The sequence below is a fragment of the Perca flavescens genome, chromosome 13, assembly GCF_004354835.1.
Source record: "Perca flavescens isolate YP-PL-M2 chromosome 13, PFLA_1.0, whole genome shotgun sequence".
NCBI lineage: Eukaryota > Metazoa > Chordata > Actinopteri > Perciformes > Percidae > Perca > Perca flavescens.
In genome coordinates, this window is record NC_041343.1 from 20,243,014 (window position 1) to 20,270,308 (window position 27,295).

Genomic DNA, 27,295 nt, shown 5'->3' on the forward strand with positions numbered 1-27,295 from the left:
GGCAAAGAAGTGTAGGCCTATAATAAACAACTATATATTGGACACATTTCTGTTTTGCAATCTTAGCTTGAACAGTATTTAATGTTGCATAACAAAGTCAGAATATTTTGTTTCAACACTTTTTATGAGTTTTGAGGTTTATATCAGTTGTCAAAAAGGACTTGCAAAAAAGAACACTCTTAAAAAAGTCTATTTCACAGTAAGTCATTAACCATCCTAACTTTTTAACAAAAGAAAGAAGAAGAGAAGAGAAAAAGCCAAATAAACATTATGCTTTTTAGGTGTTACCTGTCAGGCTTGATTTTTTGATTAACTTTGGCTTTGGTTTTCTTTTTTGAATATTTGGACAAGCGTGTCATGTGTATGTTGTTTATGACTTAATCAAATGAAATCAAAATGTGCACAACAGTTTTTAATTTAAGTAAGATTGGCTACATTGACAGTATTTCAGTGAAGCATGTCTGCAGAAGAGGAGAAATTAAGGGCTTAAACATACTTTGTTCATGACAGGTTCATGTGATATCAGATATGTGTGACTTTCTATGCATGCTGTTCCAAAGTTGAGTATTGTGGGTTTTCTGTTTCCTGTCAGAGGAAACTGTTTCTGAAATAAAGATTAAGAAGGTATACTTACATCTGAAGTGGTTACAACAGCACCCAGACAAATCGTCAAATCTTCTTTATTGAATAATTAAAGACATAATGACTACCTATTCTTTTAGTAAGCTGTATTATTATTATAACTAATCTTTTCAAAATGTGTGTAACTGTGTAGGCAGACTCCTGTTTTGTTGATTTAACTAACCTAACTTACTAATTGGTATATTTGGGCCGTATTAGGTGTACTATTCATGAAACTGGTGTCAGGGCTGTAGGTTCAAGTCAAAATCAAGACTGAGTCCAAATAAGAGACAGTCTAGACTGAGACAGAAAAAAAAAGAATCCTCTTCAAGACCACTTACTTACCTGTTTATAATTTATGTGATGTGAAAGACAGTTTATCTTAAGATGATCATGTTGCATTTGTATGGCTGTATTATTTACTTAAATAGAGCAATTTACATAAAGCTGTGGTGCAACTTCACATTTTAGATGTTGAGTCTTTTTATTATGGTGTAACAACAACATTCTGGACTGCAAAAGGGAAATGTAACAAATAACAAGCAACACAGGTGTTCCTAAAAATTGATTTTGAACTTATTACTTGTCTTGAAAAATCCATAGTACAAAGTGTTTGCTGACATTGTGTCTGTGGCTAAAACTAAAATGACTGATGCCTGATGATTGAGATAGGCTATACGACGCAGCAAGGCATAGACCAGGCGACCAATGTCAATGCTTGTTGTAGATGGATTTTGAATTAAACCAATACCTGTTTTCTGATCAAGCGCACTTCATCAATGGTTTTTTTTTGAGGGAGGAAGTTACTTTAGAAAAAACAAGCATATAGTGCTGGACTCGGTTGAGACCAACTAGAATATTTGCGAGTCCAACGGCCTAGTCCAAGACAAGTCCGGGACAAATAGAAACACGTCTTGAGTCGGAAGTACTACAGCACTAGTAGACATGCTTACAACTTGTAAGCTTATCAAAATCAACATAAAATTGTGATCTTAGTCCGTTCTGTGCAATGGCAAAATACACTAAAATGTTAGATAAAATCATAACTGCATTGTGAAATTTTGTTTATATGTACCAGAACACAAATGTGTCAGTTATTTTTTGCCAACTACCAGTGTTACCTACCAAATAAGTTATTACTGAACTGATTTAATTTTCATTTTATTTCATCAAGAACAAGCACTCATCCCAACATCTGTGACCAACTTTTAACATGCCATTTGATCTGTGACTCAGACGTCATTCAGCTCAGCTCATTTCCAGCAAATCAGACAGTTTTTTGTGTGCGTACGTGTAGAAATTACTGTGGTTTTTTTGTGATCTTTTTTCTTTTCTTTTATATGTTGAAAATGCAAAGGCATTTTTGCTTATCTCTGTGTCTTCATCAGTTGTGGTAAAATGATATAGTAAAATAAGATACTAAAAATTATTCAGAAATACATTCTAGAATAATACTTTTAGACAAACCAAAACACCTGAGTCTGAAACTATATACAACAATTGATATTACATTAAAAGCAATTAAAAAATCATGGCTTGTATGATGGTGCATAATCTTCATAGTCAAGACTCAAGACCATCACAGCTGCATCCAAATTATAAGTAAGACTAAGACCAGAAATCAAGTTAAATGTCAATACAATGACCATGTGGGTGAGCAGGTATTAGAGGAGCAGTAGACCAATATTCAAATATTTGTGTAGGAGTTGGCAGTTGTTCAAAAACAAAGCTACTGTTTTTTTTTTCTATTATTCTCAGAGATCATCTTACATCCATCACATCACAAATAAGTAAGTTGTAGTTGTCAAATCACTTTACAATTTTACAGTTTACAATTTCAGGCCAAAAGATTTGTTTTCTTTTTCATATACGAATGACTACCTGAATGATCAATTGTGGAAGCATGTTAATAATCAGACACGTGTGAAAAACAGCACATGTAAAAAAAAAATGTAGTAAAAAAGGTGTCCCTTTAAACAAAAGTGTGAATGAGAAATGCTTAAAGTGGCTATATGTAACTTTCAGTTTGTGTTGATTCTAGCGGCCACTTTGGACAAAAGTGATAGTGTTTTTACCACGACTGCTGTCGTAAAGGTCTTTTCTATACCATACTGTATTTCCCATTTTTGGGATCAATAAAAATCTATCTATCTATCTATCTATCTATCTATCTATCTATCTATCTTCTTTGCCTTTATGCATTGTGTTTTTTGTCAGTACTTCACATTAAATACAAATAGTTGAATATTGTGACATCACCAACAATGTATTTTGCCCAAAATATTGGGATATTAGATTTGATCAATTTCATACAATTTTAAAACAACACATACAAATGTTATAAAACACAGAAAAAAAATGCATGTCTCTCTTAATAATACACTTTATGTTTGAGGAATAACTGATAGGTGCTGACCGTTATTAAATTGTATATAAAACTCTTACTTTAGTTTTTTATATACCTCTTAATATTTATTCTTTTACTTTCTCTATTTATCTGTACTATTGCTGTCTTTCTGCTACTATAACAAACTGTATTTCCCCTCTGGGGATCAAGAAAGGTTTATCTTATAGTCATTCTTAAATCAGGGATTAGAGGATGTTTGACATGCCCTTTTTCAGATATGTGAGGGTAATTTCAATTTTTTTTTCTCTTAATATAGTGCAATGTACGGACCACTGATAGAGAAAGAGAAAACTCTGGTACAGTAAATGTAATGAATATATAGGCCTATCTTCAGAGATCCATTGTCAGTGGACAATTACAGACCAATCAGCATTACACCTACAGTGTCAAAAGTTGCAGAGAAACTAATTTCCCAACAAATAATCACACACTTGAATATCACTACATTTTCCCTTCATTCAATGCAATTTGGTTTCAGAACTCAACACTCCACGGAAACTGCTAATTGTTTTTTCATAGAAAATATCAAACATTTATTGGATAAAGGTGGCGTGGTTGGAGCTGTGTTTCTTGATCTAAAAAAAGCCTTTGACACTGTAAATCATCAAATATTATTAACCAAACTAAGCAAATTTAACTTCTCCTCAGATGCAATAAAATGGATAGAATCATATCTATCGAATCGCTCACAGTCAGTCAGGGTCAGTGATTACCACTCACCGCCCCCTCGCCATGTCCACAGGGGTACCTCAAGGTTCTATTTTGGGGCCTCTTCTATTTTCACTGTATATAAATGACCTTCCTTCAGTTTGTTCAGACGCCTATATTCAGATGTATGCAGACGATACAGTCATCTATACCCATGGTAAAAACTCAAAACAAGTTGCTGAAAAACTTACACAGACTATGGCACATGTCTCTGAATGGCTAACTCAATCCTGCTTAAAACTTAATGTAAATAAAACAGTTTCAATGTACTTTTCTAAATCAAACATTGCAAATAATCAGGCAGATATTTATGTGACAGGGGAAAAAATCCAAGTTGTGTCAGAATTCAAATACCTAGGCATCTTAATAGACTCAAAACTAACTTTTAAATCACAGATAAAAAGGTCTGCAATCGAGTCAAATTTAATATCGCAAATTTCCGGTTCATAAGATCACACTTGTCACTTCCGCAGCTAAAATGTTCATGCACAGTATGGTTCTGTCTCACATTACTTACTGTCTTACAACCTGGTCACAGGCAAATAAAACAACACTAAAACCTTTAGAGTCACTTTACAAACAGACAATAAAAATTCTGGATAAAAAACTTCAAGATATCACCATTGTGCTATTTTACAAAAGCATAAGCTTTTAAGTTGGGAAAATGTCATCAAGTATTCAAACCTCTGTCTGTTATACAAAATCATCCATGGCCTGTCATCTCCTCCACTCAGTCAGTTTGTAAATATCAGGAACACCACACAGAGAGTAACACGAGGGTCGGCCGAGGAGACTGTGTTGTTCCTCTGCGGAAAAGTGCATTTAGTCAGAGTGCCTTTTCAGTCACAGCAGCACAGGAGTGGAACTCTGTCCCTCAGAACATCAGAGAACTCACCACTTACACTCTCTTCAAAAAACATCTAAAAAACTGGTTCATAACACATCAGACATGTCAGCATTAATAAGAATATGTATTATCTTCCCTCAATCCAACCGTGCTGCCACTTGTGTCTCACTTGTGTCAATGTGTAGTTTAATATGTTTTTATATACTGTATGTATGAGTATGGGTATGTGTGTATGTGTGTGTATGTATGTATATGTATATATATATATGTACGGATGTGTGTATGTATGTGTGTATATATATTTTTCTTTTTTAACCTAATGTCTGTCTTACAGCAAACTTATTCTGTACACTGTATTCATCAACAGGATTTGAATATTTAAATCTGTTTTACTGCTCTTTTATATTTGTATTGTTCACTGTAATCTTCTTCTTATTGTTTTTTTTTAGGTAGACAATTTTAAGATCTGTCCAGGGATAACGGATGAAAAATAGCCTTTTGGCTAATTCTGGTGCATTTGCAGCAATGTTAATTAATGTACACTGTCCCTGTCAAATAAACTAATAAATAAATAAATAAATCTTAGCCTGACAAACCAGACCCACATCAAGATGTTGGTCTGGCTGCAAATTACATTTAGTGTGCGTCTAGATTTCTAGGCTAGGCCTATCTGTACCAGTAAATACATGCCATTAATGACAAGTGATATAAATTTCATTTATTATTTGTGGTAAAATATGTTAATATAATCAGTTTTTTTACCTGTAACTGCTGCATTAGTTTGTTGATATTCCGTAACATTAATAGCTTTAATTGAATCAATTTTTTTAAGTGCCTTGAACAAATATCTGGTTTCTTCTCATGGGGGAAACCAAACATATCTTGATCCATTTTCTGTTCCCTGCAGTCATGCAGGAGATGTGTCAGTTTAAGACAATTTGGAAGTTTTAGGAGACCCAACCCTGATTGAGATGCCTGCTTCTCTTCCTCAGATGAGACTAAAACTGTGAGATGGAAGAGGAGCAGGGAGTAGACAGGTCCGATTCGTTCACAGGGATGAAGACGGAGCAGTCGGTTTGGTCGGTGGTGACAGAGCAGGTTGAGCAGTCAGAGCTCTCGCTGTCAGACTGGCGGACATGGCAGTACTCACGCACAGGGCAGGGGCGCTCATTGTAGTTTAAACCCTCTTTCAGGCCTTTAGGGAATTTAAACCAATCCTTTAAAAAAGAACAACATGTATGACTTGTTTGGCTGTCACCTCACATGATGGTACATTTCTGGCCTGAAAATGTCAATTCCACATGTTGAAAATCATCAAAATTTGTTGCACATTTATCAGAAATATTTATATTTATCAGAATATGCACGTTTTTGAAGACTATAGGAAATAAGTCATGTGGCACATCGGCTCAGTGTTCTGGAAATACCACATACTGGTTCTGTGCCTGAGATTGGTTTGGTAATGTTGTCGTTTCAGTTGGTTGGCAGTAGAAGTCACTGATTGGTTCATTCTTTCAGTACGAGCTATTGTGAGTTCTAGGTCTTTTTGATAGCAGACATTTGGTAATTTTCACCGTGCTGTTGTTGGATCCCCAGACCACAGGCTCAGTCCAGTCACTCCAGAATTTGGAAAGTCCAAAGGTGTACGCCATTCTGCTCCGCACCTGCAGCTCATACAGGGAACTGCGGGAGGGCAAGTTGAGGCAGTAATCCTGCTTCCCAATACTGACTCGAGAGGACTGTGGACAGTAAGATAGAGGTGAGAAAGGAGATGGGTGCATAAGTCAACAAAGACTGAAAAAGAGATTTATTGTTCCTCCAAACTGCTTACCGCCCAGTTCCCGTATTCATGAAACTGGTGTCAGGGCTGTAGGTTCAAGTCAAAATCAAGACTGAGAACAAATAAGAGACAGTCTAGACTGAGACAGAAAAAAAAAGAATCCTCTTCAAGACCACTTACTTACCTGTTTATAATTTATGTGATGTGAAAGTCAGTTTATCTTAAGATGATCATGTTGCATTTGTATGGCTGTATTATTTACTTAAATAGAGCAATTTACATAAAGCTGTGGTGCAACTTCACATTTTAGATGTTGAGTCTTTTTATTATGGTGTAACAACAACATTCTGGACTGCAAAAGGGAAATGTAACAAATAACAAGCAACACAGGTGTTCCTGTAGCGAACTTCACTTTCCACACAATTAGAACGAATCTGGGTCCAGTTGAGCCACAGGTTAGAGTCAGATCCATAACGGACAGTCAGGTTGGTTGGTGGATTAAACTTGACTGGAGACGACACAGACCATTTAGTGATACAAAATTTACGATGTGATAACAATGTAATAAGGACATACTAAGACAATATATTTTCATTTTCAACCTTAGAATTTTTTTTCCTGTTACATTTAAGTTACAGTTGCGCTGCACCAGTAGTTATCAAAAAATCATAAAGAAAATATTCTCCTTCATTAATTGGTTTACTATTTGGAAATTCCTCCCAATGTTATGTTGAATCCCAGTAAATAAGCATACCTTTTTCTTTAAGCTCATGTGTCTTCACCTCGGAAATCTGGTTTTCATGTACCAGTCTGGTGTAAAAGTCGTTGAACCTATTAAGTAGTGAGCCATAGGGCTGGTTACATCCAGTGTTTATGTTGTTCTCTGACAGATAGGAGGGGCACTCACTGACGTTGGCACCGTGGAACCTGTAAAGAAATAACTATTTAGACATTCCACTTACAAAGCAAAGGATGGTGGTGGTGTCTTTCTTTGTAATTTGCTACATTCAGATACTAGGCCCTGTTACACAAGAGTTAATGCTCTGAAGAGCCAACTAAAAAAGTACTCAGTGTTAAAGAATAAGAAACAAATCAAGCCTGTTACTCCTACTTACAGTGAGGTCTCTCAGCTTCTATATGATTAATCACTATGCTATGAGCATGGATAGCCAATAAGAGACAAGGTTAGGTGTACCTCATGCTCATTCTTTAAAAAAAAGTGATGTGATTAAAAATGTCTCTTTCATGGAAGTCCAATATTTTACTCTTCACAGTTTGATACATTCAGATGATATTACAAAATGTGTTTGAGTTTGTCAGGGTCACTGTCACTAATGATTACGAACCAGCCGTAGAAGGTGTAATTGACCTCTGGAGTCCCCTGCTTATTCCAAGAACAGTGAACATATTTCAGATGCACCACCAAACAGTCCACATCTGTCAGAGACACAAGAGGGTTGACACCAGCAGAATAGTTTCATGAAAAAAATTAACCAAAAAACATGGTTACACATATATAGACCTACGCTAATAGATAATGGTAATAGACTAATGGCAGGCCACACACACGCACGCGCACACACACACACACACACACACACACACAAAATGAGGAAATGGCAGCACAATGACGACAAGGGAATCTACGCAAAATGTGCATAATCAAAGAAGTATGGCTTTACTTTTAATTTAATTTGATAACACAAGTGAATAATTATTTACAATATTATGGCCTAATAACATTTCAAGGCATGTCTTGATCAATTATCTTATCCCTGCAGTCATGCAGGAGATGTGTCAGTTTAAGACAATTTGGAAGTTTTAGGAGACCCAACCCTGATTGAGATGCCTCCTAAACAGAAAGCTGCTTCTCTTCCTCAGATGAGACTAAAACTGTGAGATGGAAGTAGGGCTGGGCATCGTTCAAAATCTTTCGATCCGGTGCAAATTTCGATACCTCAGTTTTGATGCCGGTTCCTAACGATGCTTTTTTCGATACCATATGTTTTAAAATCCATTATGTGTTGGTCGGTGGTGACAGAGCAGGTTGAGCAGTCAGAGCTCTCGCTGTCAGACTGGCAGACATGGCAGTACTCACGCACAGGGCAGGGGCGCTCATTGTAGTTTAAACCCTCTTTAAGGCCTTTAGGGAATTTAAACCTTCAGATGATATTACAAAATGTGTTTGAGTTTGTCAGGGTCACTGTCATTAATGATTACAAACCAGCCGTAAAAGGTGTAATTGACCTCTGGAGTCCCCTGCTTATTCCAAGAACAGTGAACGTATTTCAGATGCACCACCAAACAGTCCACATCTGTCAGAGACACAAGAGGGTTGACACTAGCAGAATAGTTTCATGAACCAAGCAAAAAACAGGGTTACACATATATAGACCTACGCTAATAGATAATGGTAATAGACTAATGGCAGACCACACACACACACACACACACACAAGTGAATAATTATTTACAATATTATGGCCTAATCACATGTGAAGGCAGTTGTGCTGTTTCTAATCTTGATTTTGTTTTTTAGAAAAGTGATCAAAAATAAAGTGAAAATCACTCATACATAGTGAAAATTTTTGTTTAATATGGATTAACTAATAGTATAGATACAAAATGAATGAACAAAAGCAGCTTCACATCAAAATAGTAAAATGTAAAACAACAATATGATTAGACCAAAAGCCTTTCAGCAAATGTAATAACTCATTGGTCAGACACATCCAAATAGGCTAAAAACAGTTACTTATAACATCTTTCAGTTAGAGTAACCTTGGTAAAGACACTATAACTCTACGACAGAGAACACAATTTACCTATAATTCAAAATGTACATTTTAAATGTTCTTACCGGGGGTTTCTCTGGCAAACACATGTCCTGTCAGACAGAGAAGCATTAGCAGTCTCTTCAGCATCGTGGCACACAGAAACAGGATGCTCTCAGCATCAACACTAATCTACTTCTACATTGTGATATCTGAGCAGGTGATTTTTTGAAGAGGATGTTCTGTGTGTTGCGCTGTGATTGGTGGCTGAGTGGGTTCAATGACTTTATGTGTAGTGTTGGAGCCCCTCAAATGGACTCTGACTTTTACTTTGCCTACTCACATCTGTTTATTTTATCTAACATGTTATCTAAACATACCCCTTATAACCCTGTTCTTGATGCAGCAAGACAGAGTATGTCCATCGGATGTGTACTCTCCGGGCTCTGCAGGGCTCGTAATTGGTGCTGAAAACTTGATTTTTTAAATCACTTCACAGTAAGCCATTAACCATCCTAACTTTTTAACAAAAGAAAGTAGAGAAAAAGCCAAATAAACATCATGCTTTTTAGGTGTTACCTGTAAGGTTTGATTTTTTGATTAACTTTGGCTTTGCTTTTCTTTTTTGAATATTTGGACAAGCGTGTCATGTGTATGTTGTTTATGACTTAATCAAATGAAATCAAAATGTGCACAAACGTTTTAAATTTAAGTAAGCATGGCTACATTGACAGTATTTCAGTTAAGCATTCTGCAGAAGAGGAGAAATTAAGGGCTTAAACATACTTTGTTCGTGACAGAGTCATGTCATGATACTGATCTGTGTCTCAGACGTCATTCAGCTCAGCTCATTTCCAGCGAATCGGACAGTTTTTTTTTGTGTGCGTACGTGTGGAAATTACTGCATTTTTGCTTATCTCTGTGTCTTCATCAGTTGTGGTAAAATGATATAGTAAAATAAGATACTAAAAATTGTTCAGAAATACATTCTAGAATAATACTTTTAGACAAACCAAAACACCTGAGTCTGAAACTATATACAACAATTGATATTACATTAAAAGTAATTAAAAATCATGGCTTGTATGATTGTGCATAAACTTCATAGTCAAGACCATCACAGCTGCATCCAAATTATAAGTAAGACTAAGACAGAAATCAACTTAAATGTCAATACAATGACGGGAGTGGGTGAGCAGGTATTAGAGGAGCAGTAGCCCAATATTCAAATATTTGTGTACACAGCAAATTTTAGCCTTTGGAATAAACTCTCTGGGAGTTCAAATCAACTCAATTTGAGTGTACATGTGTGACCATCAAATAAACTCTAGGGCAGAGTTAAAGTAACTATTTTGTAGGAGTTGATCCTTTAACCCTTTTCAGGAGTTAAAACTGAACTATTGTGGTAGTTCAACACTAATCCCATGTAGAGTAAAATAGAACTCTAACCTTGAGTCAATTTTAATGTTAACTCCTTCATAGTGTTAACAATCAACACTTACAAAGTATGTTTTATTTAACACTTATAGAGTTGATATAAAATAAAAAGATTTTAGGTGAAAAAGACTACATTTAACAAAAATACAATACACCATTATTACTACAAATATTTATTTGTATTGACAAATCCATACAGTGTTTAACAATCCATGCTTGGATACTTACTTGTGTAACAAGTTATATTTTGAATAGAAGTGCTTTATTTACTCACAGCATGAACATTTTTTTTCAGCAAACATTCACTTCAACAATACAACTTTCTATAACAACATACAATGTGAATCACACCCATAGCACATTTGGGCAATATACCATTATTACTACAAATATTTATTTGTATTGACAAATCCATACAGTGTTTAACAGTCCATGCTACATGGATACTTACTTGTGTAACAAGTTATATTTTGAATAGAAGTGCTTTCTTTACTCACAGTGTGAAAAAATGTTTCAGCAAACATTCACTTAAACAATACAACTTTCTAAAACAACATAAAAATGTGAATCACACCCATAGGACATTTGGGCATCAAACGATTTGAAATGCTTTAGTCTATCCCTTTCTAGAACCAAAACCTTCCTAGGGATGCTTTCACTTATTTGGAAAGAATGGAAATGGTCATGGAAACAAGTTTCATGTTCAACCAAAACAAAAACAACTTTCCCATTGTGCAAAATGATAGAGGTTAATTTACTGAACACTGGCATGTTTTCATCAGTGCTTGTGCAAACAAAGAGGCCAACACGATATTCAACTCCACAATTTACCCAGTTTGTGAGGTTGACAGTGGCTTGTGTATCAATGTGCAGATATGCAGATATATCTTCTGCATATTCTAGTGTCTCAAGTAAACACAGTTTGACTGGACCAGATTCAACCGCTTTTGAAGTTAAGCATTCCCAATGATAAGCTACTGCAAATTGGTGTTTCTTTGCAAGTGACACTGTCAAATTCTTAAAGTTCTTCACACAATCTTTGAAAAATTTGTGTTTGGCTTCCAGTTTCATAGTCCAGATATGAATGAGTGGTCCAATTTTTCGAATGCACCTTGGATAGTGGACCATGAAATGATGTTTTGGTAACAAGTTCTTTGATGGATACAGTTCTTTGAAGAGTTTGTGATGTTCAATAATCAGGTGCTTTAAGTACACAGTCATTCCTTCAGTGATTGAGTATGAGAACACAATGTTTATAATGTTCAGCAACAACAGCAACAAGTGCCAGTGCAAATCATCCTCTGGTACCAGGTCACCAAATATCAAAGGTATGTTTGTGATCAAACACAGTGTTTGTGATGCATTTAACCCTATTCCATGTCCTGCACAGTCAAGGTTAATATTCGTAGGCTTGTTTTTCTTTTCCAGATAGCCATAGTTAAAGGCATACATCCTATTTAACAAGCTTTCTTTAGAGATGAAATGTTCAGTCAAATAAAAAAAATAGCAACATCACCTCATATTGACCAACCCCTTCCAAAATATCATGCATTATGTCAACTGCATAATTTTCTGCAATATTGAAATATTTCAATGTATTAAGTATGCTCTTTCTCTTGATGCCAAATGAAGAAGTTAATGTCGGATCATCTACCAAACTCATATAATGCTGATCATTCAGAACTGGTGATCTTAAAGTCAAACTTGGGTCATCTTCTGGGAAAATTGACTGAGCTGAAGATTTATCAATTAAGCAAAATCTACAGAAATAATTTGCAGTAAATGACTCCAAGAACCCAAGAATGGTATGCATACCCAAGTTATCACCAGTAATTTGTGCAAGAGTGCCACATATAGAAACATCAGCAAATGGTACTGCAACCCCAGTAGTCTCTAATATTTCATCAATTCCGTATTTCTTAGCATCTTGTGCATGAAACAATGACACAAGATGAATGTTCATTAAGGCAGAATTCAAGATTTCTAAGGATAAAGTAAAAGCAGCCAACTTTATGTATACCTTTTTTTGAACCTAGTGGATTTGCACACTCAAAGTCGTCATAGTACAGTTGGATTTGAAGGGCAAACTTACTACTCGAAAACAAAGGATGACTTTTGAAGTAGCTTCCATCACAGAAGTCCTCATATTTATCACACTGAGTACATGTTTGCATCATCTCACAAATACTTTACTTCTTGAAAATGAACTGGAGTGATTTCAGTGTGGGAATATATATGAACTTGTCATTGATTGGAACTTGCTCATAGGTTCCAGTTTTGCTATTTTGTCTGGTATCATACCTTACTCTTAGGCGCTGTTCAACTGGCTGTACAATATCCCATTTTTCCCTGAAATACTTCTTCCATTTGCTATCTGTATTCAACTGGCTAAAAGGGTTGTCCATACTTTTAAAAAGCTCTTCTACGGCTGATCTGGAGGGATTGTAACCTGGAAGTAAGTTCAATACTTGGTCCTGAATATTAGACTGCAAATCTTCCACAAATTCCTGTAAATTTTCAATTGTAGAAAGAATTACAGTATTGGGTACACCGCTTCCCAAAAGTTTGGCTATGATGGAGGCACACATATCTTTGCTGTGAGTTGACAGTGAAGGGCCTGCTTCAACATTTTGGCATTGTGATGAAGTAGAGGGTGTTTCATCATTTAAGCACTGAGAATGATTGTGCATTTGAGTGTCATAGTTGGAAGGGGTTTCATGAGGTACACATGTGTTGTCAGTAGGATCATGTATCTTAATTAATATTCTAAATCCAGAATAACTTGAAAATTGCAAGCAACATCCTATTTGACCACATTTTAGTCTCCAATTTTTCCCAGAATACATTGCATGAATTAGTTTGAGATGCCTGAACCGAAGTAAAACTGTATCAAAGGATGACGCACAAAGGATACATCTGAACATGTTTGCTGCTTTAGCAAATTAGTGCTTGTTTAACAACTTTGCTCTTAACTCTTTGACTCTTGGAGTTTCTTCTGTTGTCCCTATATCGATATTGTACAGAGTAGTCTGCAGGAATCTGTACAAGCTCGACAGAGCATCATCATATCGCACACTGAAAACAAAATGGGACTTGAACAGCTCATCAAATGCGCCCAGAGATGTAGAAGACTGACATGGAAGAAGCTTTCTATCCAAGACTATGTAGAAGGTGAAAACCTGTGCTTTTGAAGTCCCCGTGGCCAGCAGATACGGCTGGGGGTTTCCTTCGATCGTCATGAGATGTTCTTCAAGGCTGTGGCAAGACTGAAACACAAAGGAAAACACCTTCACATAAGCCATTAGTTTAAAAAATAGACACAATTTGAAATTGAATTCTATTGTTTTGACAAACCTTGTGAAATTTAACCAAATGATCAGTTGCCTCTCCAACACTGATCTTTTTGGGCCGCTTCCTTCCAGCTGGTTGAGGAGTTAGCAGATGGAGCAATACAAGAAGAGATGCCATGTTGCTGTCCCACTCTGCAGACAGGGTAACACAATTTAATCAAGAATGCATTTATTCACACTTCTACCTCATGGAGGTCAAGGTTACCCATCTTCTGCTATTCATTTAACCTCTTAAACATCACTGCTCAGAGTAGGCCAATCAACACAAACTTGTGCTGGTTTTGGTGAATATTTCCACTTAAAAGAATAGTGCAGCTATTAAATTGAGTCTTATGTTTGAATATTTCAGAGTCAAACTATCACAGAGCTTCAATGAAGAGCTGCAACAACATGACACAGCCTACCAGATGTAGGTGACACTGTCAGACAGGATTGTCCAACTGTATGTCCAGCTGAAATCAAATTTAGTTTTCCCTTTTGTAGTCAAAAGTAATGTTAACGTGTTATTCAAATGTATTAAGAGAAAGAAAGAAGGTCTTTATATTAGTAATGCTCTTTTTTTTGTAAGCAGTTGAGATTTTTTGACAGTATGACTGCCAGTACCTGGCTCATCAGCAGTGTCAGATTCTTCATTCAGGGCAGATTTCAGCTGTTTTTTCAGGAGAGACGTCTCTCTGAGGGTCCTGGCCTCTTGAATGACTTTGTCTTTAAAACTGGTGTTCCATTTTTCCAGGAACCTGGAAGCAGTCTCTGCTCCAAACATCATCAAGAAGTCTTGCAAAATCTGATAAAAAATAGAAAGACCTTCATTTAAATAACTTAAAGTAAAGCAAGTAGATTACATACACGTTTTTTCAAATTCACACTAGTTACTTACCAGTCCCTTAGTGTCCAAGAAACGAGGAAGCATTTGAAGTATGTCTGCCGATTGCTGTGGGTCATGGAGCATCTTTTGCCGATAATGGAATGTTCCTTTCATCTTCTGGAAGACAAAGTCACGGTCAGTGATGTGGTGAAGAAGAGACATGGCCTCCATACATTCATCTCCTGTTTGCTGGTCATCTATGGATCCAGATGTTCTTGACGATGTGGGACCTCCTTTCAGCTCCACTCTGTTACGGGATGCAGATGAGCTTTTGGATTGACGCTGCACAGTTTTTATACGCCACTCAAGAAAGCCTTTGTTGCTCTGCATGTCATAGAAATGTTCCTGAAGATAAAAGAGTATTTCTGGTTGGAAGGCAGACAATAACAAGTTTGTGATGGATGTAGTGTATATATGCTGTATACACAAAAGATCAACAAACCAAAATGGAACTGCCAACATTAGTTTACAGTATGGCTACAATGCAAACTCACATATCCCTTTTTTGAGTATGGGTCTTTCAAAAATGGGAAGAGCGACACAATCCCAAAGGCATGAAACTCCTTTGTTGCTTTACTTACAGCTCTCCTGAAAAAAAGCAAATGTTTTGAATGTAATAGCATTCTTGCCTCTTCTACAAATATGAATTTCAGGCTATTAACATTAAGGGCCCTATTTTAATGATCTAAGCCCGGGGTGTCAAACTCATTTTCACAAAGGGCCACACTGGAAAAAGAGAATCCCACCAAGGGCCAGACATGTAGAGTTGATTGACGTGCTTTTGTTACGGCATGTCACTTTCTTTTTTTACATTTTGGTAGTTTTTTTTCAGCTAGCTATAAGTTAGCTAGCAAGTTTTTCCTAGCAAAAAATATACTAATGTGTTACACTGACAAGTTAAAACTAAAGAAATGCGGTATATAAAGAAAGTACATTTACAAGAGAGTCCTTTACAGACTGACCTAACGTTATAGTTTGAGAAATAAAATGGCACATGTTACGTTACCTGCCTCACAACGAAGTCCAAGTGAAGGCTGTTCGGCGCGGCAGCAACAAAGCTGTAACGTCAATGTGCGTTATGAACATAGGTTATGAATCATTGTTATGAATCAACACCAGTTGGCTAGTTGAATCACGTACCTCAACACCCAATGAATGAACACCAAAATATAACACCATCAAAGAGTATCCCTGTACAAAACCTGTAGGCTAATTTAGAAAATAAACTCAAAAATCTAATTTTATTCTCAGAGATCATCTTACATCCATCACATCACACAAGTCGTAGATACTCAAATCACTTGTTTGTTTTTCTTTTTCATATACACTGAAAGCAAAGGAATCACTGGTCCTCAAATGTGTCCTCTGATTGTGGGCCCATTGACTTATTTGCCAGTTGTGTTAACTGTAACTGCAGATACTTGATAATGTGAAGTAAATGCAATATATTTATATTTATATTCAAGACAATCAAGAAAACAATTTAAAGAAAGAGAAAAAGAGACTTCAGATACAGTATAGGGGACCACTATTTCTATATAAAGGCACCAAAGAGCACCATGTCATGGGACCTTTAAAATTAGACACAAGAAGGCTATATACTATATTTACTAATAAGCAGCTTTGCAACTCTTGTTGGGTGCTGTTGTGAATATGATTAGCTATGTTTGAGTAAAGGAGTGCCTGTGTGTATTTCATGAAACCCAAGGACGCTTTACACAGGTACAGGAGGACAAGGGAAAAGAGTACAATACGAATAGTAGGCCAACACAAACACGGACGCTTAATGGAAGCTGGACGTAATTTGATGTCAGCTACTGACGTACAACCACATTGTGCATTATAAAGTTATTTTATGAATGAAATAGACATATTACATACATTACAACCACCTTATATTATACATTATTATACATTCAAGGTGGAGGGTGGGGGTTTGGCCTTGACCAACTGCCACTTTGCTCGTTTGAAAGCCACGATGTCTCTCTCTCATGGGCGGGCCAAATTCTCTGGGCGAGCCAAGCAGAGAAAGGGGAGGTAACCTTGCTCCTTATGACCTCATAAGGAGAAGATTCCAGATCGGCCCATCTGTGAGCTTTCATTTTCTCAAAGGCAGAGCAGGATACCCAGGGCTCGGTTTACACCTATCACCATTTCTAGCCACTGGGGGGCCATGGGCAGGCTGGGGGAACACATGTTATTGTTAAAAAATCTCATAAAGTGAAATTTTCATACCATGGGACCTTTAATTGTTATTATCATAGGCTACTTCAGTTTTTTATTCTATTTTATTATACCTATTTGGATTCTGTTTAGATCGTATTTGTTGTATTGTTTGTTAATTCATTTATGTTGTTCCTTTTAGTGCATTTCATTGCGCAATGTAACTTTGTGATGATGACAACAAACCTCGACCTTCAAGGTCGCTGCTTGTGACTACCACTAGTTAGAGACCGACCTTTATTTTGAAGAACCGGAAGTTCCAGTGTTTTGGTAACGGCTGCGGAAGAAGTGGTCATTTGGCCGATATCTCGTCCAAGCAGTAGTTTCCCATCAAAACCCGATACTAATTCAACGACAAATGTAACGTTAACCGTTTCACAGAAATTCACAATGGGGTTTACACCGAGACGCTTTCTTGGTGTTAAACCGTCGAAAGCGCTCCTGTTGTTGCCTTTTCTGTTGACATTCTTGCTCGTCGGGAGCCAAGGCGAGAGCAGTGCGATGGACAACGTCTCAACTGAGAGGCTGGCTGAGGAAAGCCACCGACAGGACAGTGCCAATCTACTCATATTCATAATGCTTTTAACACTCACCATTTTAACTATATGGCTGTTCAAACACAGGCGATTTAGGTTCCTGCACGAAACTGGACTAGCCATGATCTATGGTAAGACTGCTAATGTTGATGTCAATCATCTTAGCGTTAATGCTAGCTGGCTATGATAAGCTAAGTTGACAGCTTATTTTCAGCTTTCAAGCTACACGGTGGAGGCTTCCTGTGATATATGATATATTAGTATACGCAGGTGTTGAAGGAATGCATAGAAAATATGTATCCAGTATTAACGTTAACGTAACTCTCCATATTAACTGCATTGTGATTGTGGAATTGTCATTTTGTGGTCTTTTTTTTGCGAGTTCGTCGTCAATCAGCTGTCAAATTAACAAATTAGTAACAGCTAAAATTGTTGTAAAATATAAGACATTAAAGTAGCTAGAATTAAAGCTACTTATCATCCCCTTTAACTAATCCTACACCTGCACCCATAGTGTTTTCAATCTATGCCTACACCACCATAAGTCATTTTCACTATGCAGTGAGAAGCAGCTTTGATGAATAGGTTGAATAAATCCTCATTTCTAAAGCCCATCCCTTTCAGAATAATTACCTTGGCCTAGTCATAATTGTTTATTTTATAATACTAATTAAAGTATTTAGCACCCCCAAATAATTAAAATCCGTTTTTTTTTTAAATAGAACCTCACCTTTTTTTGCCGAATAAGAAATAAGTCAACCTTTAAAACTTTTTTCAGACTGATTTTTTGATTTTATGTCTGTGAAGCAGTTGTTTTTGAAAAGTACTACTGTATATCAATATAGGATATTATTACTATTATTGTTTAATACAGATCCATGGCTAACTGCTTTGCCTTCACTCCCTCTCTCCTCTCCTCCACCCTGAAGGCCTGTTGGTGGGTGTGATCCTGCGGTTCGGCATACATGTGCCCCAGAACATGAGTGACGTGATCCTCAGCTGTGCTGTCAACGCCAGTCCCGCTACTCTGCTGGTCAACGTTAGTGGGCGATTCTACGAGTACACTCTGAAGGGGGAAGTCAGCCGAGGCAAAGGTCTTCAAGTGCAGGACGATGAGATGCTGAGAAAGGCAAGGGGATAAACAGATGGATGATTGAGTGGAGTGGTTGTCTTTGGTGTGCTGCTTCCATATGAAATTACCAGCTGGCAGGTGCCAAATGGCAGAGAAATATGTCTTATAGTGTGATAAATAACCTCAGCAAACAATGACATATCTAACATAATCTCTGTCTATAAAAATGGAATCATGTTGGTAAACTATGTTAATTTGTTAGTTTGCATACACAAACAGACACCAATTGAAAATAGGTTTATAACCTCTTATAACTTACCACTGTCTTCAGGTGACCTTTGACCCAGAAGTGTTTTTTAACATTTTGCTGCCTCCCATCATCTTCCACGCCGGTTACAGCCTGAAAAGGGTAAGAGTGTTAAAATTACTCATGATGCATGTAAATTAATGATTCAGATTTGTCACAAATGAGATATAAAAAAAAACGGCCATATTAGGTATCAATATATATTAATATGTTATTCTCTACAATATATTGCGATGCAGAACAATGCAATCAACGTTTAAGTATTTTATTGAGCTGGTCCGATACTGCCTAAAACGCTGGTATCGGTATCGGGAAGTAGTGGAGTTTATGCACCGATCCGATACCACGTAATAAAGCCCTAAAGAAAATCTACGTTAAAGTAGTTTATGTTCTTTTTCCGTTATAACGGACTGTCAAACTGGAGAATAAAAGAAAGTTCTGTGGCATTCATTGTTTGTGTTTGTTCATGTTTTACAAAGTTTAACCTGAGCCAGACAGACAACAAAGATAGAAATAATATCACATCCATACAGGGATAGTAGTATACAGTTGTTAAAACATAATAAAATACATGACACACTGGTATCGGATCGGTACTACTCGGTATCGGCCAATACGCAAGTTCAGGTATCGGAATCGATATCGGGAAGCAAAAAATGGTATCGGGCTCTAGTATTTTACGTGGATTTTTTCAAGTGAAATCTGCAAACATGTTGACATATTTTAAGATTATTGTGATATTTGTTTATATTGCCCCAGCCTAACTACTAGTACTAGACAGTCTCTGTTTTAATGAATCTGTCTCCATGTCTGTCTCAGAGACATTTCTTCAGAAACATCGGCTCCATCTTGGCCTATGCTTTCATGGGAACAGTTATCTCCTGCTTTGTTATTGGGTAAGTCATTTGTTTTTCTCTGTGATGTATACATTTAGACTCAAATAGAGTAACAGATTGAAGATTTCTTCTAGTTTCACTTGATCAGTTTGTTGAATGGGCAAGTGTTGCCAGTGTCTTTTATGACTTGTACACATCTTTCTTTGCTCCTAGGCTGATTATGTATGGCTTTGTGTCCTTCATGAAAGTTGTGGGCCAGCTTGGGGGAGATTTTTTCTTTACTGACTGCCTCTTATTTGGGGCCATCATTTCAGCAACAGACCCAGGTAGGTAGTGCCATATTATCTTTTTAGCACCCATGTATTATTTTCTCAGACTGTACTAAGTATGTACATTTTTGGAAGCAGTGTGACACCTTATCGTTCCTTTTGTTGGATAGTCTTTCTGTTTGAGGCCTTTGTGAGCTTCTTTCCTGCTGTAGAGTCTTAGTGTGTCTTAAACTCTTCAGTGTTTTATTTTCTCCTCTGTGTCTCAGTGACGGTGCTGGCTATCTTCAATGAGCTAAAAGTAGATGTGGACCTGTATGCTTTACTCTTTGGGGAGAGTGTCCTCAATGATGCTGTGGCCATCATCCTTTCTTCGTAAGCATTAATTAATTACACACACACACACACACACACAAGGAATAGTTTTATGGCCAGTATGGACAGGAGAAATAAATTGGCATTAGCATGTAAGTATTGCTTTAAGACAGATTTGAAAAAATGTGGACCAATCCTTCAATTTTTTGTTTTGTGTTAATGACCTGCACTGTAATGAGGCTAATTGCGGCAAATTCAGCTTTTTGTGTGTACATTGCACACGAATGACACTAATCATACTAACATCAATCCCTGTCATTTCACTGCTTGCCTTCCTTCACCCATCCGTGTCATTCATCGCCTACCTGTACGTACGTATGCAGTGTTCTCCTCCGCTTGGAGAAGCAGGGTGGGCAGGGGGCTGGAGCTGTGCGCTCCCCAGGAGACGATGGCCCAGTCTGGGCAGAGGGGGGGGAGGAATGGCTGGTAGAAAACCAGACATGGACTCCCCGGTGGGTGGGCGGGCGGTTTGTTTGCGTGGTTGTGCGGTTTGCTTGCGTGGTTGTGCTGACAGAGTTCTAGCGTTAGAACCTGATCATCTTAACTTAGTCGATGTTATGCAGATATTTTACTTAGAATGTAGCCTTGAACCACCACCCTTTAGGATGATCACTGCCCTCCCCTGCTACCCTTTCATGTCCATTCCTTGCATCAGTTTTCTGCAAATGACCAGAAAATACTACTTTTTTGTTAAAGTTTTGTTCATTTGGTGTGTAAAGGGTGTATTACTGCTGAATATTAGTGCTGTTGGTTTTGAGGTCATTTGGGCACTACTCCTCATAAAGGGGTAGCACCTGAATTGGCTGTTTCTGTACTTATTAATATTCCCATTGGATATCAACCAAATGGTGTTGAGAGATCAAAGATCCAACTAGAATTGAGCATGCAAGACCCTAACTTCCTCACTTTTTTATGACTGTATAACCCAACTCCAAGTCCATGTGTGAAGTCTTCCCTTTTTTAAGGGGTAACCAAAATCCTCTAAATTCATACAAACACCACCAGGCTGGTGATATACCAGGCATTATTGGATTTGGGTTGCTGCAGGTTTGATCTGATGCCCGACTTCATCTTGAAAATATCTGTTTGTTTAGCATGCGATTAACAATTGACCAGTTCCTGGTTATTTTCTGGATTCTTAGAAAGTGTCTATTTCTTTTTTTTCCATGTAAATGGTTTTATTTGCATGCACTCTGTTTGCCCTTCAGTTCCATTGCGGCGTACCAGCCTGCAGGAGACAACAGCCACAGCTTTGAGGCTATGGCCATGTTGAAATCCTTCGGCATCTTCCTGGGCGTCTTTAGTGGATCCTTTGCTCTTGGGGTGGCCACTGGAGTCATGACCGCTCTAATATCCTTTCATCTGTTATTCATAATGAACTTTATATACACCGGTATGCATAAGCAGCAACAGAATAACACTACAGGGTTTAAAACAGTTGCCTTCTAACTCTACTTTACTCTAAGTTGCTGCTGTTTAATTATTATATGGGCAGCTTCAAGTCTTATTTGATTAATAACCCGAAAAGCTGTTGTGGCTGTACCAATAGCAGTAGCCTGAATTGTGTCCTTGCACAATTTGATAGAACAGTGCTTACTTACTTGTACAGTTCACAGCGATGTCTTTCTTACCTCGTTTAATTTTTTTACACTGCAGGTCAACTGTGGATGTGCCACCTCTTGTTTTGCTCCTTGACTTTCAGTTTTCGTCACGTGACCAAGTTCACTAAGCTGAGGGACTTCCCCTTGCTAGAGACGGCTCTCTTCTTCCTTATGTCTTGGAGCACCTTCCTATTGGCTGAGGCCTGCGGGTTCACAGGTACACCTGCACACATGCAGTTTTGAACAGTCAATTTTGGCATCTCATTTTGACTAGGTGTTAGGCTTTTGGCAAAATAATATAAATAATTATAGTTTCTCCCTACATAAACAAATATTTATAGTGACTTTTCATCAAGCACCCAAAATATTTTAGTTATTTTAGGTTGTGTTCTTAGGAAGTTCCAACTATCTTACTTAAGAACAATGACAGTAATTAGTATGGTAAGGAAGGATACATGATTTACACAACCATGGCAAATGAAATCATCAAACCTACTGGAACACACCCTCAAGCTACATGATGTCACTAGACAGTGTTGATGTTGGTTTATCACAGTGTTAGGGATACATTTAATAGGTGTTTTAGTCTTTTACACCACGATGTTAGCCAAGGAAATAGGTTTTGTTAACCTGTTCATAAAACAGTCCATTTTTTTTCACATTTATAGTTTAGTTTTTATCCCATTAAGAAACTTGTGATAGTTCAGTGTGTTTTAGATGATACTGAAGTGAGACCTGTGTATGTTTTTATTCAGGCGTAGTGGCGGTGCTGTTCTGTGGGATCACTCAGGCTCACTACACCTTCAACAATCTCTCCCCTGACTCTCAGGACAGGACCAAACAGGTGATGTGCAATCACAAATCTTTGATCCCTTTTACTCACTTTATTTAGATAAACAGTATGTCTTACCTGAATTCTGGTTCCTTCTTGGTTTGTTAGTCCTATCATTGAGATGAATTTTATGGTACGAGAACATTTTTGAAGTTTTAAATATCCAAATTACCAATGTAAAGTAGTAACTCAACGTGTAACTTTGACAATACGTGTAATTCTTTGGCACTAATCCCCAGTTATTTGAAGACTAAAGTGAATGCATGCAATGTTTACAAGACAGTTACCCATGATACTTTGCATCCAAAGTGACGTGAATGCAATGTGGACATTTCTGTTTCAGTTTTTGTGCAGTTTGTTTACATAATTTAAAATATATATTTGTTTGTCTCTTCCCCGTCAGTTGTTTGAGCTGCTGAACTTCCTGGCAGAGAACTTCATCTTCTCCTACATGGGTCTGACTCTCTTCTCCTTCCAGTCACACGTCTTCAACCCTATGTTCATCGTCGGGGCCTTTGTATCCTTTACTCTGATCAATGCTTTCTGGATGCTCCAGGCGTGATTGGCTATCTGGTGATGACTATGGTTGCACATAACCACTTTTTGGCTCCCTGAGGTAGGACCAGTCTGCATCAATTATGGATAGCAACTGCTATGCTGATAATAATACAGTGTATTCCTACAGTATATGTATTTTAAATGATATTTCAATGCTTCAGGGAGCCCAAGAATAACAGCAACATTTAAAAGACTGATTAGTCAACGATAACCTATCCTTTCCAAACCATTCATCTACCCACGATTATTTTCCATCTCAGCTTGCCAGTGCTCTACTACTTTGCAGCGTGTTGTGTCCTTGACCTTCTTGCGTTGTGTAGGTGGCGGTGTTTCTGGGCAGGGCTGCAAACATCTACCCTTTGTCCTTCCTGCTCAACCTGGGCCGCAAGAACAAGATTGGATACAACTTTCAGCATGTCATGATGTTTGCAGGTACAGAGCAGAGACTGTAAAGTTTCGGTAACGCTTTACTTGAAGGTATCTACATAAGAGTGACATGACAGTGTCATGAACACATAACACTGTCGTGACACATGAACTCTAACCCTAACCAGAACTTGTCATGACAAAAACCGAATGACACTTACTAAAAGAAGCGTTATGTCATAAACGTTTATGACTTGTTTATAATGTTTATGACATGTTCATGACAGTGTCATGTCACTCTTATGTAGATACCTTCAAGTAAAGTGTAACCAAAGTTTCATTTGTCAACTCTCGGGCTCGCTAAAGAGTACTTTTAAGTTTCTCAGACTTGGACCAAAATTACTAAACTACTTCTCAGCTGGGACCTGGGTCCATTAAAATAAAGTCTGTGGAACGGAGCAGATTCAAGCCTGTAGTTAAAAAAAAAACATTAGTGTAGATAATGGTGTGTGAAGACGGTCTCTTTCTAGACCGACATCACTCCTACTTAGATACAGTATTGTTATGAATAACAGCCCCTACGTCAGCTGACGTTTACTGTTGAAACTGACTAATAGAAATCCCCTAACATCAGCATGCTGTGCAGGATGTGCTTACCACCAAATGTTGATAAGTTAAGTTAATAATAAGTGAAAACACACACACACACACACAGTTTCTCACTCTCATGCTGTCTTGTTAGTCTCCAGGTCTTTTCTTGAGTTAATAATAAGTGAAAACACACACGCACAGAGTTTCTCACTCTAATGCTGTCTTGTTTGTCTCCAGGTCTGCGTGGGGCGATGACCTTTGCTCTTTCTATCCGAGACACAGCGACTTACGCCCGTCGGATGATGTTTTCAACCACCCTCCTAATAGTCTTCTTCACTGTCTGGGTCTGTGGAGGGGGGACCACGCCCATGCTGACCTTCATGAGCATACCGTAAGGCTGTGCATCTGTTCGTATGCATTTGTCTCTCTGTTTCATCCCCTCTATCAAAGGTCACCGCTGCAATCTTTTCTCTTTCAGGGTGGGTGTGGATGCTAATCAAGACAACTCCGTAAGTAATTAGCACAGATTTACATCTCTTGTTTTTAAAAATTGTATTAGTTTGTTGGTTCCATTGTCAAGTTGCTATCCCTAAGTAAAAGTAAAAATGTTTAAGAGGTGAAACAGTAACTTATTAAAAATGTCCTGCTTAACAGAGTTCAACAATGTTGGATGGGTCACAGCGGAGGAACACCAAACATGAGAGCGCCTGGCCCTTCAAGATCTGGTATAACTTTGATCACAAGTATCCTTTGAGCCATGAATCACATATTTAGGATCCTGTCTTAAGAAGTGCGGGTGCAAGATTCAGCTTTGGTCACCAGATGGTGCTCTTTCCAAACAGATAAGATATTTAAAGATGAGGCACCAATAGATAGATTGTTGACCAATTTAGTTGTTTAATTGAAAGTGTTGTAAAAACTGTTAATAACCCTTGACAAAAGCTTGTTCTCTAGCTACCTGAAGCCCCTCCTGACCCACAGCGGCCCTCCTCTGACTGCTACTCTGCCTACTTGTTGTGGGCCGCTGGCACGATGCCTCACCAGCCCACAGGCCTATGAGGTTTGGACACAGCATAATGTAATACAGTAAAATAAGCATTTTTTAAAGACACAATTATTTTAGGCCTTTATTTGACAGGACAGCTGAAGACATGAAAGGGGAGAGAGAGGGGGGAATGACATGCAGCAAAGGGCCGCAGGCTGAAGTTGAACCCAGGCCCGCTGCGTCGAGGAGTAAACCTCTGTGTATGCGCCCACTCTACCAACTGAGCTATCCGGGCACCCTATCAGTAACTTCTTGACTATCTGAAATACATGGATATTTACAGATATAATACAGGGTTTCCGCGGGGTCTTAAAAAGTCTAAACTTTCAAAATCTAAATTTTAAGCCTTATAAAGTCTAAATTTGCCGAAGTATTATGTTTGAGGTCTGAAATAATTTTAAACGGGTCTCAATTTCCCTACGTCCATGCAACGCTACCTGTAATGCTCATTGAAATGCTCCCTCCCTTTTGATTCTGTGGTGCTGTAGTTGTTTATTTCGCTAGTCCAAACATAATTCGCTATATTAAGACCTCCAACATGCAACTTATATTGCAGCAAATCAGTATTCATATAATTGGCACAAGTCTCTTTCGGATTGTACCACAGACCTAAAACCGATTTCATTCTTTAGCTATGGGGAGGTGCAAGTTTAGCAATACTTGGCTTGAAAAAACTGAATTTAGGGTAGTTGCAAGTTCATTCAGTAGTCTTCAAAAGATCTTAAAAAGTCTTTCATTTGACTTAGTGAAACCTGCAGAAACCCCGTAATAGTGTAATTTGTGAGTTTGATATTTTTGTGTTACTTTACCAACTGTTTTATCGCATTTAAGATGAACAAGAATGAACTTTAAAAACTCACTTAATGGGGCGACCTCTAGCTCACCCAGTAAGAGCGTGCGCCCCATGTAGGCTGAGTCCTTTGCAGCGATCCGGGTTTGAATCCGACCTGCAGCCCTTTGCTGCGTGTCATCCCCCATCTCTCTCCCACCTTTCCTGCCTATCCACTGTCACCCTAAAATAAAGGAAAAAAAAAATGATCTCACTTAATAGTGTTAGTCCATGTATTTCAATAAACCTAATTAGGAATCTTAGCAGGTCATAAACGAGTGTGTTGAAATTCGGTAGTGGGGCAACTTCTATTTCCATTAGGATTTTGCTTTAATTTAAAGAAGCACTTCTTCTCTCCTTGGCCTGTGACTGTATTCATCTTCATCTCTTCATCCCCTTGCTTTTCTTTTTCTCTCCCCTATTTCCCCTTTCTGCTCACCAGAACGAAGGCCGGCTCCACGACGATGACTCCGACTTCATCCTGAACGATGCCAGCGTGAGCTCCATGTTCGCCGACGTCACCATCAGCACGGACGCATCCGGATCCCACACCGTCAACCGCTCCTCCACCACCGGGGGCGGCCCGTCTGATGAAGGTCTGGATCATGAGCTCGCCTTGGCGGAACATGAAGTGGCGATCAGGGGCACCCGCCTGGTCCTGGATGACCCAGTGGAGCCCCCGACCACTGTCACCCTGCCCCCGCCACCCTCCCCGCCACGCTCGGAACCTCGCAGGCACAGACTGTAGGAATGCTTACACTGTCTGGATGAAGTTTGTTGTTTTAAAAAAAAAATCACAAATCATCTAATTTGGTTTCTCAAGAAAATAGCATCTGATAGTTGATTTGTTTGGATTTTTGATTGAAAAACAAACCGCTTCACATAAAAGTCACCATGTCGGTGGGACCACCTATCTACCATGTTTTTAAAAATAGCCTCAGCTTTGTGACAAACTTGAGGCGCGCTTGATTTAACTATTTAGGTGGATTACTGTAATCTCGAATGTCAATGCACTACATGTGAGGTAAGGTACTGCAAATCAAGTGCACCTCGCCACATTTAGCCACCA

At 38.1% G+C, this 27,295-nt stretch overlaps 3 protein-coding genes across 5 annotated transcripts; 1 reads left to right on the forward strand and 2 right to left on the reverse strand.

The window, feature by feature from the left end:
• Positions 1 to 5,581: 5,581 nt before the first annotated feature.
• On the reverse strand, positions 5,582 to 9,943 carry LOC114566231 (cytokine receptor common subunit gamma-like). Its single transcript, XM_028594555.1, has 7 exons — positions 9,924 to 9,943; positions 9,224 to 9,309; positions 8,588 to 8,678; positions 7,118 to 7,290; positions 6,708 to 6,871; positions 6,158 to 6,340; positions 5,582 to 5,800 (listed from the first exon to the last, which is right to left on the reverse strand). The coding sequence occupies exons 1-7, from the start codon at positions 9,941 to 9,943 to the stop codon at positions 5,582 to 5,584; spliced, it is 936 nt and encodes a 311-aa protein (XP_028450356.1).
• A 989-nt stretch (positions 9,944 to 10,932) lies between these two features.
• LOC114566987 (uncharacterized) lies at positions 10,933 to 16,002 on the reverse strand. 3 transcript variants are annotated; one of them, XM_028595864.1, is made up of 7 exons: positions 15,930 to 16,002; positions 15,796 to 15,847; positions 15,284 to 15,377; positions 14,802 to 15,134; positions 14,528 to 14,708; positions 13,929 to 14,056; positions 10,933 to 13,840 (listed from the first exon to the last, which is right to left on the reverse strand). In XM_028595864.1, exon 7 carries the CDS (start codon positions 12,024 to 12,026, stop codon positions 11,103 to 11,105), a length of 924 nt encoding a protein of 307 aa, XP_028451665.1. In that variant the 5' UTR covers positions 12,027 to 13,840; positions 13,929 to 14,056; positions 14,528 to 14,708; positions 14,802 to 15,134; positions 15,284 to 15,377; positions 15,796 to 15,847; positions 15,930 to 16,002; the 3' UTR covers positions 10,933 to 11,102. The 3 variants fall into 3 exon arrangements, with proteins under 3 accessions (XP_028451665.1, XP_028451664.1, XP_028451663.1); XM_028595863.1 differs by having other exon boundaries at positions 14,802 to 15,377; XM_028595862.1 differs by lacking the exons at positions 15,796 to 15,847; positions 15,930 to 16,002 and having other exon boundaries at positions 15,284 to 15,512.
• A 1,252-nt stretch (positions 16,003 to 17,254) lies between these two features.
• On the forward strand, positions 17,255 to 27,158 carry LOC114567120 (sodium/hydrogen exchanger 6). The gene is made up of 16 exons (XM_028596045.1): positions 17,255 to 17,679; positions 18,478 to 18,677; positions 18,952 to 19,029; positions 19,747 to 19,823; positions 19,977 to 20,089; positions 20,299 to 20,404; positions 21,613 to 21,754; positions 22,117 to 22,222; positions 22,761 to 22,849; positions 23,241 to 23,354; positions 23,716 to 23,827; positions 24,590 to 24,743; positions 24,831 to 24,861; positions 25,007 to 25,095; positions 25,307 to 25,412; positions 26,669 to 27,158. Exons 1-16 carry the CDS (start codon positions 17,403 to 17,405, stop codon positions 26,972 to 26,974), a joined length of 2,100 nt encoding a protein of 699 aa, XP_028451846.1. The 5' UTR covers positions 17,255 to 17,402; the 3' UTR covers positions 26,975 to 27,158.
• Positions 27,159 to 27,295: the final 137 nt, after the last annotated feature.